Below are 12500 nucleotides of genomic sequence, written 5' to 3'. Positions count from 1 at the left end.
AGAACAGTCGTAAAATGAGCAAGGTGGACATTCGTGAAGGAAGTGTCTACAAAACTATCGTTGAAAGTATGGATCACTGTTATAAGGTGGTTTGTTCATGTGGAAAGAATAGACGATGGTATATTGATGAACAGGTTATAACTCAGAAATTTCGAGGGGGAAAAGGAGGGGAACACCTAGAATGGGTTAACTAAGTGGCTTGAAAGGTATTGGAATGGAAGATCTAGGAACGAGTTAAGTATATCTTAGTTAAACCAGACCACTGAGCTGATTAACAGCTCTCCTAGGGCTGGCCCGAAGGATTAGATTTATTTTACGTGACTAAGAACCAACTGGTTACCTAGCAACGGGACCTACAGCTTAATGTGGGATCCGAACCACATTATGACGAGAAATGAATTTCTATCACCAGAAATAAATTCCTCAAATTCTTCATTAGCCGGTAGGAGAGCCGAACGCTGGGCCGACAGCGTGCTAGGCGACAGCTCTACCCATCCCCCCAACGAAGAACTCAGATTCAGGAACAGAGACGATAAGAAGAAAACAGGTGATATTGGCGTAGTGTATGAGGGTGATTCGACGTGCTGTCGATGAACCCCCATCGAAAGGGCAAAGAGTAACTAATATTCTGGAAGTTTTCCGTGCATGGTTTCATCAACGACACATGGATGAAATATGAATGCGTCAGTGATCGTTATATTATTATTTTCTCTGGCGCCTCGTCCTGTTAGGTAAAACGGCTTAATGGTAAAAAAAAATACTTAAGCATTTCTATTGTAATCTCTCAACCTTTAGACGAGTTTATTAAGTAAATGCTCAGTTCACTGCAAAAACCGCGTTACAGAGCCAACGTTATTATGAATATAGATTTACTGTTGGGGGTATTCTCTATTTTTACTCACCAACGGTCCCGACCAGTCCGATGAGAAAGACGAAGAAGGCCATGAACCCGAGGAGCACGTGGGGATAGCCGTAGAGATCCGTCGCCATTTTCTTCTGACAAAGGTTTTCTCAGCAGTTGGAGTAATGTCAGTAAAACGCTTTTACCTGGAATATAAAGATTAAAGAATATTTACAACAACTTGATATTTATTGCGTCGTTGTGAAGTTCAGTTATTCCAAAACTGCTAAGGTTCTTTCACCAGTTTTTGTAATTTCGTCGTATGATCCCAGTTAGTATCATCTGTTTAATGTCTGACAGACTGTTTCTTACTTTGATACATGTAGAACAAACACGCACTTAAACACAAAGACAAATACACACTTGGACATATATACATATATATATATACACACACAAAGACACAATTGCACACTTTGCGCACACACACATATATATATATATATATATATATATATATATATATATATATATATATATATATATATATATATATATATATATATATATATATATATATACACATACATACATATATATATTATAAATATATATATATGTGTGTGTTTTATATATATATATCAGTGCCAAATTAATTATCAAATAAATACCTTAATATACCAATTAAAGTTTTTTATATAATTCTGCTACTTTTTTTGTTTTAAATGTGACCAAAAATAATAGCAAATTTTACAAAATAAAAAGACAAGTGCATGCAGTCCCTTAATCTGATAAATCCTATCGGCAGAAAATGGCCCAGTAAAAATGCGTAATGACCTGGGACTGACCTTTGCAGTTTGCCGGAGAACCAAAACAACAAAAGAGAAAAACTGGTGATGTGATTTTTTTTTTTTTTTTACAGAAAAATGACCGACGTTTTGTCTTCGTGCTGGTTTGCATTTTTTTTTTTTTTTTTTGACATGACTTGTGTAATATCATTCCTGGTTTTCTTACCTTCAGTTCTGATAACGTAGTCTATCTCTCGTTTTGTATATATGCATTATATTTGTATTTGTGCAGCATATATCTTTATGAGCACGCACACACATGCATATATATATATATATATATATATATATATATATATATATATATATATATATATATAAATATATATATATATATGCATGTATGTGCGCGTTCACAAAGATATATGCTGCACAAATACAAATATAAGGTGTATATACAAAACAAGAGATAGACTACGTTATCAAAACTAAGGTAAGAAAACCAAGAATGATATTACATATATATATATATATATATATATATATATATATATATATATATATATATATATATATATATATATATGTGTGTGTGTGTGTGTGTGTGTGTGTGTGTGTGTGTGTGTGTGTGTGTGTGTGTGCGCGCGCGTGCGTGAGCCGTATGCCCTTTAGAGTGGGTAAAAGTTTAAGGTGTTAATCATCCAGTTTTCAATCATTGTATGAGTTCGTAGGCCCTATGCTCATTTTATCCCGGGTTCCCTTACCAGACACCTGATTCATTACATAGGTTAAACAGAAGCCGGCACATATTTTATTTTTATATGTATAAATTTTCCATTACTTCATTTAACGAAGTGTGCCCATCTGCCAATCCTCGCCCAATAGTTGAAGCTGGTACTATTCTGCCCTAAAATGGAAAACTGCAGTATCTAAAATTTTCGAAATTGAGATATGCCACCTATTGGGTTCGTGAAACACAAAATAGACAAGTTACTGCAGTTTCAGAATGATTCGTCTATGCTTTCCATGAGTATTTAGGGGGTCCCATTTGCAGTATCTGCAAAATCAGTAGTAAGGCAAGGGAAAACTGCATTACCTACCATTTTTCTCAGTTTTGTATTTTTGCAGACACTGCAGTCTTTCATTTTAGGGCGGTATTGTTCTGTACGTTTGGTGTCCACTGAGAACCTTTGTTTTGATGAATAAATTGTCGTTATATTCGTAACCACCTTTGATCATAATGGCCTTTCTTTTTTATGACCCATTAATATCGTTTGCTAGGAAGGTCCCTGAACGATTTTAGGAACGGTTATGTTTTACTTAAAGTCTCGATTCACTCAAATATACTGTAAGTGAATTTTCCACCTGGTTAGTAAACCCGTCATTTCATAACCCAGCCACTCAAATTTTATTCATGCGACATTCAGTCATTCAGTCCATATATGGTTTTTTTTTTTTTTTTTTTACGCCTGTGCTGATATAAAATCAGCAAATTTCTTTTCCACAGTCGTGTTAAGATCAGCGATTAGAAAATAACGTTTCTTCATATATGTGGGCTACATTTAGTTTTCTGTAAAAGAAAACTATTGTGCCTGATTTTACTGTAGGTCCGCCCTCAGATCTTAAAAACTACTGAGGAGGCTAGAGGGCTGGAAATTGGCATGCTGATCATCCACCCTCCAGTCATCAAACATACCAAATTGCAGCCCTCTATCTTCAGCAAGTTTGATTTTATTTTAAGGTTAAAGTTAGCCATAATCGTGCATCTGGCAACGATATAGGACAGGCCACCACCGGGCCGTGGTTAAAGATTAATGGGCCGCGGTTCATACAGTTATACCGAGATTACCGAAAGATAGATCTGTTTTCGGTGGCCTTGATTATACTCTGTAGAGAAAATTCTGCTTATCTTTTCCTGTTTTCTTCTCGGGATGAGAATGGGTAAGTATCTTAAACGTGGACTGAAGCATTACAGATGTCGATAAACATCTGTAAAATTTTATGTAATTTCGAATTACCGATGATTGATGTGTTCTCCCACACGCTCTGGGAACTCGTATTTTCAACAACATTCACCTTAGTTTCTATCACTTCATTTAGAATGTACCGTAGATAAAATCATTTATATCCACAGATAAATGCAGTATATTTCCTTCTGAAGAGGCGTTCCAAACCATGGAAATTCTTACAAATTAATATACATAACACGATATTTTACTAAATTAAACTACTTGAATTAGGACTGTCAAACTTTGCCTCCGTCTAATCAGTTCGAAAGTGAATAAATGACATTTCATAGATTAGATCTTTTGCCTTCTTTAATGAGCGATACTGATGCAAGAACGAGCACCCAGGGGAGTGAATTTTCAACCTGACATTATTTGGAACATTAATTAGACGACCTGGTAATGGACCGTGACGAAGAATGCTACTAAAACCAAGAGAATCTCTCTGATGTTCAGAACTTCAAAACGAACCAATCATTTAGAAAGGGAAAAGAGAGAGAGAGAGAGAGAGAGAGAGAGAGAGAGAGAGAGAGAGAGAGAGAGAGAGAGAGAGAGAGAGAGCTGTGAACGAGACAAACTGCGTTCTGTATTCCAAAATCCAATTTAGGAATTTAAATGAAAGGGACGTTCAAAGCTGTTCATCAAGAAGAATTGATGAAAGAAAAATGAGAACGAAAAAAGTTGGAAAAAAAAAACTTTAAAACGCAAAAGATAGAAAGGGATAAAATCTTTATATTCACTCGAGTTCAGCCACATCTGTGAAGTATTCAGTAGGCGGATTGCATTAAATTGCCTTGTAGCTGCATGACTTGGGATTTGGTGAAATCAAGACTCCATTAGGTGTGAACGTGAGACGAAATCTTGCAGATGGCAAGGGGCTGGCATGTGGGCACGGATAACGTGGTCCATCTCTCGTTTCTTTTATATATATATATATATATATATATATATATATATATATATATATATATATATATATATATATATATATATATATATATATATATGTATATATATATATTTGTGTGTATGTGTAAGTATATATACATATATATGCTTATCCTGGCCTAATCGTGCAGTATTAAGTATAATTAACGGCTGATCGTTAATAAAGTCTGTTATTAAAAAGCTAATCTGTGTGTTTTGATACGTACTTTCTGTTTATTCGGTAACAACTTTCAGAACCCCTCTCTCTCTCTCTCTCTCTCTCTCTCTCTCTCTCTCTCTCTCTCTCTCTCTCTCTCTCTCTATATATATATATATATATATATATATATATATATATATATATATATATATATGCATATATATACATATATGTATGTACATACACATATAAATGTATATGTATATATATATATATATATATATGTATATATATATATATATATATATATATATATATATATATATATATATATATATATATATATATATATATATATATATATATATATTCACAAATATTAAGACACACACACACACACATATATATATATATATATATATATATATATATATATATATATATATATATATATATATATATATTCACAAACATTAAGGCACAAATATTGTTTTAATATAACTTACACCCAAGATAAATCATAATTATGTGTTGCGCCACCGTTAGGTTTCGAACCGTTGTCAAGTTTAGAATCAGCGATAGAGACAGTGACTTTGATCAATGACCACTTGATGGCTCACTGGTCAAAGTGACTGTCTATCGTTGTCTCTAAGCCGGGCAACGATGGTTGGAATCATGCCACTGACGAAAAGCACTTGTCAGTTATGATTTTCCTTGTGTGTAAGTTACTTCCAAAGAATAGTGAGATGGATATTAAACGATATTTGTGGCTTAGTATCCATGAATATGAAAAAATCTTTCGTATCAACGACAAAAATTCATATATATATATATATATATATATATATATATATATATATATATATATATATATATATATATATATATATATATATGTATATTTACACATTGTGTCTGTGTAAACTACACGCACAAGCACATGCAATACCACTTCAAAGCACAATCCCAACATCACTACACAACACATACCTCACTAAACAGATCCGAATACACCGTAATAAAAGCAGCACCTTCTTCACTACGGCCTTAGAAGTGAACAGTGTCGCTGGCACGCCGAGTCGTCATGTAGCCAGTGCCACAGAGATAAGGACACCCGATTGGCCCACCGGATATGAGGCTGAATTCCTAATCCTTTGTGATTTTTTCGGGCAAGCAGTGACTAATCACCTGAACCTGTACGTCAGGGCTGAGTGCATATAATAAAGTAAAATGATAATTTCGATGAATCCTAAGTAAGCGATTGTTTGCAGATCCTGGAGAAAGCGCTTCACATGTATGACGTATAAAGGATGCTGAGAGTCGAAAGGTCTTCGCATCCTTCGTCTCTTATCTCGTTTCTAGCTTTTTTTCTTTAGTCTGAGTTCTGTTATGTAATATCTGAAGTGTATTGTTATGAGGTCAAATAACAAGACGACACAATCATAATAGTGAATTTTATTGTAATCTTAATCACTGGTGATTAACTTTTATTTGTATGATTTTATTGTTGGCAGAAAACTATTTAATTTTCCGTGCACTATAACCGAATAATTTCCGTATAAAGAAGATAATGAATAAGCGATGCAGTTGAATAACAGTTTAACCACTAAAGAAAGTTGGGGGTTAGGGACAGGATAGTGGACATGGACTTGTTGTTAAGGCTTTAAACCCTTGCCTTAGTTTCCGGTTTTAATATTACGTCTCTCTTTCTTTGGTTTTACAAAAGTTTAAATGATCAAGCTCATGTATACAAAAATTTAAATGTTTGCATATATATATATGTATATGTATACATATGTATGTATATATATATGTATACACAACCACACACACACACACACACACATATATATATATATATATATATATATATATATATATATATATATATATATATATATATATATAAAACCCTGTAGTACACATAAATATCTTCATAAGCCTCCATAAGAAATAGCACTAGGAGAATGAATATAAAATGTTCAATGTTTTAATTCATTTAATGAACTTATAGAAGGGGAGAAACGCTTTTCTTGTATCACTACGGCATAAACACATTTCAGTTATTTGCTTCCAATTCCACTGAAATCGACCTTGCTTTAAAAAGTTTATGGAAATCTTGCATTCACCCTAAAAAAATCACAAGAAGTTGGAAACATGGGTAATATTCTATTAAGGTTAATAATACAAGTCACCTGAACCAGTGTAGAATCTATAATAAGTAAAAAATGCGTCGAAGTGTCTTTGGTGCAATCGATTTTCTGTACAGCCGCTACAGCACATAATCAAGGCCAATCTATCTTTCGGTAGTCTCGATATAATGCTGGTTGAGCCGCGGCCCATGAAACTTTAACCACGACCCTGTGGTGGCCTATCCTATATCGTTCCAAGAAGCACGGTTATGGCTAACTTTAACCTTAAATAAATAAAAACTGCTGAGACTAGAGGGATGCAATTTGGTATGTTTGATGATTGGAGGGTGTATGATCAACATACCAATTTGCAGCCCTCTAGCCTCGGACAGAAAAAAGTGCGGACGGACAGAAAGCCGGTACAACAGTTTTCTTTTACGGAAAACTAAAAAGAATATATATAACGACATTTCAGACTACGCCACGACAGTCCCTGAAACCGAAAGGATGATATTCTCAGAGCTGAAGCAGTTCCCAGGAAAAGGACAAATGTTATCCAAATACTTCTGAGAAAAGGGAAGGCTTTGCAAAGGTAAGGATGAAGTCAGAAGAGAAATGGTACCGCCGTGCGGTTAGACAACAGAAAAGAGGGGAAATGGACAGACCTTCTTAGAAAGTATAGGTCTAGCGCAATAATACGGTTAATGTTTGTTGAAATTCCACTGTGAATAGTGTAAAATGCTTTTATAGAACTTTTGCATAATCCTTAGAGCCCTGAACATATTAAAACGTACGTACTAAACAAATCAAATATATATATATATATATATATATATATATATATATATATATATATATATATATATATATATATATATATATATATATATATACAGAAGGAGAAGCCACGACTAAAATATACACATCCTCAAGGAACAAGGGAAACGAAGACCTCCATTCTTACAAATTTATTGCCGACGTTTCATGACACATGTCGCATTTTCAAGGCTAAAAAAGAAAATAATTTGCACTACAGACAGAATCACGGTATTAAAAGAATTTTTAAAAAATTAAAATATATAAAATTGACAAAAAATGGCAATGCAGCGTTAAAATTAGGTATATAAATAAACATAAAAAAAGGACCACAAAAGATATAGGCCAAGGGAACCAAGACACAGACTCACCAAGCGAAATGAAAGAATAATACTGAGAGAATACAGAAATTAAGCATAAAGGAAAAGCTAAGCAACATATACCTGAGTTGACGACAATTGAGTATTTAACGAGGGAACAGTTCTCTTCACGATCTAACTATCCTAGAGTCTATCATCATGAAGAGAACTGTTCCCTCGTTAAATACACAATTGTCGTCAACTCAGCTATATGTTGCTTAGCTTTTCCTTTATGCTTAATTTCTGTATTCTCTCAGTATTATTCTTTCATTTCGCTTGGTGAGTCTGTGTCTTGGTTCCCTTGACCTATGTCTTTTGTGGTCCTTTTTTATTTATTTATATACCTAATTTTAACGCTGCATTGCCATTTTTTGTGAATTTTAATTATTATAATTTTTAAAAAATCCTTTTAATACCGTGATTCTATCTGTAGTGCAAATTATTTTCTTTTTTTTTAGCCTTGAAAATGTGACATTTCTCATGAAACGTCGGCAATAAATTTGTGAGAAAGGAGGTATTCGTTTCCTTGTTCCTTGAGGATATTATATATATATATATATATATATATATATATATATATATATATATATATATATATATATATATATATATATATATATATATATATATATATACATACACATACTGTATATGTACATATATACATATACATATATATAGATATATATACATACATACATACATGCGTACAACAGAAACATACAACAAAGCCTTAGCTAACAAAAACAAAAAAACAAAAAATTCGAGGCTGATGAGAAATAATAATAATAATAATATGAGAAATAATAATAATAATAATATGATAAAATTCATAACGGAGCAACGAAGCCATCACCGGGTAAGCCGCCACCGTCGAATTCCCCGCCGAGGGGGTTGGGGGAATTCCTGCGGTCATCGAAGTAAGCGATGGCCGGGCGATGTGACACCAGGGCCTTCCATACGTCAAGTTAATAACTCCCTCCCGCGAGTTCGCTGACGACGTCAATTTCGGTGTCATCGATTTCCCGTCAGAATCCCGGACTGATTTCCATAGTTATGGTCGCGTATGACTCTTCATTCCCTTCGGAGTGCTGCCGTCAGATTGCGCCGTTATTGAAAGCATTGCTCTGCCAGCTTTCGCTCTTATCTGGTAAACAGTGCAGGCGGAGGTTCGTCCGGTCTTTTTAATCTTGCTGCGCTTGTGAATTGTTTTGTCGGTTCTGTTTTCATCGGGGTGAAATGTATTTGTACACACACGCCCACTATGTGTGTGTGTGTATGTATATATATATATATATATATATATATATATATATATATATATATATATATATATATATATATATATATTTTTATATATATATATATAATTTATATCTATATATATAATATATATACATATATATATGTGTGTGTATGTATGTATATATATATGTGTGTATATATATATTCATATATATATATATATATATATATATATATATATATATATATATATATATATGTATGTATATATTTACATACATATATTCATTCATATACATAGGAAGTTGCAACCCTGCAACTTCACCCCAGCATTGCTGGTACCCGTTTACGAAAAAACGTGGAAAAGTGGCTGGTTTATTAGAAGCAATCCACTTGCCTAGCAGAAGTAGACAAGGGCTGCACCACTTATCAACGGCACCCAGTTGGCAGAACCCTACTTAAGTATACAACATACCTTGGTGCAAGGTATACTCTGTACTTATATAGGAATCTGTCTTATATATGATACGTAGGTAATGTCCTCACGGCTGGAATTGCAATCTCGATCTTCTTTTGTATTATAGTAATTTTTAACAGTAAGCTCCTATGCCGGCGCAAACCTCACGAAAATATCATATGTCAGATATCAAATATGGTGCAATGGAATCATCATAGAAATAATAAATGCTGAATACGAACTTGACAAGAAAACTAGGTTTATATTGGAAATTAATATTAGCAAACAGCTCAATGATTAAGTTGAATAATATACTGGTAAATATTATTGATGCCTAGGCTAGCGCTTACAGGTTTAAATAGCTGAAGAGTTAGGAATTTGAAGGTATTTTTTAGAGTGGCAGACGGTCGTACAAAAAGACATGTAGACAAGATGCGGATCAACAGGTAGCTGGTAAACAAGTCACTTAGGTGTATGCAGGCAGGTAAACAATTCGGCAGCTTGGTAGGTCAGCACTTAAATAAGTGTGCGTATCAGCAGGTCAGCAGGTAGGTAGGCAGGACAACTCATTCTCTATTATAATTATGTAGGTAAACTCATTAAAATTAACTTCTGAATCTTAATTTACGTTAACATTCGTCTTTTGGTTCTTCGTTAACTGTATCTCGTAGTAGCCCTGTGGAATCTATATTTCATTGAGGAATTTGTAATATCTTTGAAATGCTGTAAGCCTTATGTGCAAGTTTTCATGCGGTTTTTATGATGAGTTAGTTTTATATGTTCCACAGTCGTTGTGCCGTTGATGATGCCCATTGGATTGATGTGTGCAATGTTATAAAAGAAGAAAACCATTTATTAAACTGATTTCAGCTTAATTCTGAGACTTCAGTTTCAAAAACATAATTTTTGCAAACAAATTAAGACAAAGCAAGCCCACGTAACACACACGTCGGCATGGGTAAACAAGTGAATTACTTTTGACAGCTAAACACTTTTTAGGGAAATATTCAACAAACGTTTCGTCTAATGTGAGTTATAAATAACTTCAGTCTCCATCCCGTCAGTACAACCTTCAGCGCTCTGAACCTGACATATATCTGTAACAGTAATATCAGGTACGAGGTTAAAGATGGTTTTACTAACCATTTTAAATAGTTACCAAGAGCAAACATCTTACTAACCATTTTAAATACTTCCCATCAGCAAACATCTTATTAACCATTTTAAATAGTTACCATCAGCAGACATCTAACTGACCATTTTAAATACATACCATCAACAAAACATCTTACTAACCATTTTACATAGTTATCATCAGCAAACATCTTACTAACCATTTTAAATAGTTACCATCAGCAAACATCTTACCAACCATTTTAAATACTTACCATCAGCAAACATCTTATTAACCATTTTAAATATTTACCATCATCAAACATCTTACTAAACATTTTTAATGCTTGCCATCATCAAACATCTTACTAACCATTTTAAATACTTACCATCAGCAAACATCTTACTAAACATTTTTAATGCTTGCCATCAGCAAACATCTTACTAACCATTTTAAATACCATCATCAAACATCTTACTAACCATTTTAAGTACTTACCATCACAAATATCTTATTAACCATTTTAAATACTTACCATCATCAGACTTCTTACTAACCATTTTAAAAACTTACCATCATCAAACATCTTACTAACCATTTTAAATACTTACCATCAACAAATATCTTATTAACCATTTTAAATACTTACCATCATCAGACTTCTTACTAACCATTTTAAATACTTACCATCATCAAACATCTTACTAACCATTTTAAATACTTACCATCAACAAATATCTTAGTAACCATTTTAAATACCTACCATCATCAAACTTCTTACTAACCATTTTAAATACTTACCATTATCAAACATCTTACTAACCATTTTAAATACTTACCATCAAGAAACAAGATATACAGTTACATTTTTATTGCTAGCATAGTAGTGTAATTAAGGGATTTTGCCATTGGCCTTTATTGTGAGGGGTTTCTACATTGTTTTTATTGCATTTCTTTCTAGACGCCATTCGATATTATTTTCTTGTTGCATAACCTTTTATACGATACATTTGTATGCCAAGCAATGGCACATTTTAAAATTTGAACAGTTAGATTTCATACTTACTTGAAACAGGTCAAATTTAATGAATGGTTTGATTACACATATTTTTAGTCGTTTTCATTTATAACTAAACTTCAGTGTCTATTAATAAAAACACAGTTTCCGTGTTTTTCTTGAATGGTTATGAAAAAAGCCACTATAGAAACCATTACTAAGGTCTTCTTTGGTGCACCTGAAGAAGATCTTAGTGTAGGTCGAAGGCTCCTGTTTTGTTTTTTTTTTTTCACTTAAACCTGGCTTTCTACAGTGGTTTTTTTTATTAACAAAACATCATTGTGCACGTTTACTTTAATATGGAAATGTATGTTTTTAATGATTTTGTACATCAGTTATTCTATAAAATCTAAGATAATTTTCACTACTCTTCTTATGCAAGTGGTGTTGCATTTTTCACTCACCCAAACAAAGTCTAACGTTAATACCCTTTCCAAAATAGATTATAGATATCATTTACTACAAAATTATTACACAGTATTAAAACCCGAGGGTAACATCGCCCCTCGTATTGAAACGAATCGATATCCTCTTTAAGCCTAATGAAACACGCGTTGCCGGAAAACACACGCTGTTATTTACAGCTATTTCGCTTTAT

At 33.2% G+C, this 12500-nt stretch overlaps 1 protein-coding gene across 3 annotated transcripts in view; it reads right to left on the bottom strand.

Annotated features, from left to right (window-relative positions):
- The window catches only part of LOC136848169 (protein trapped in endoderm-1-like), a 13242-nt gene extending 7334 nt beyond the window's left edge, over window positions 1-5908 (bottom strand). Inside the window, exons 1-2 of one of the 3 annotated variants that reach the window (XM_067120458.1) lie at window positions 5713-5906; window positions 903-1047 (exon numbers count right to left, since the gene is read on the bottom strand). In XM_067120458.1, the coding sequence (XP_066976559.1) occupies window positions 903-990 (88 nt within the window). In that variant the 5' untranslated portion in view covers window positions 991-1047; window positions 5713-5906. Of the gene's footprint in view, window positions 1-902; window positions 1048-5712 lie in introns of all 3 variants that reach the window. The other 2 variants (XM_067120455.1, XM_067120456.1) reach the window with 2 other exon arrangements.
- Window positions 5909-12500: the final 6592 nt, after the last annotated feature.

This window comes from Macrobrachium rosenbergii, chromosome 18 (assembly GCF_040412425.1).
Source record: "Macrobrachium rosenbergii isolate ZJJX-2024 chromosome 18, ASM4041242v1, whole genome shotgun sequence".
NCBI classification, from domain to species: domain Eukaryota; kingdom Metazoa; phylum Arthropoda; class Malacostraca; order Decapoda; family Palaemonidae; genus Macrobrachium; species Macrobrachium rosenbergii.
The sequence above is the reverse complement of the archived record's forward strand: the minus strand, read 5'-3'. Positions and strand labels throughout refer to the sequence as shown.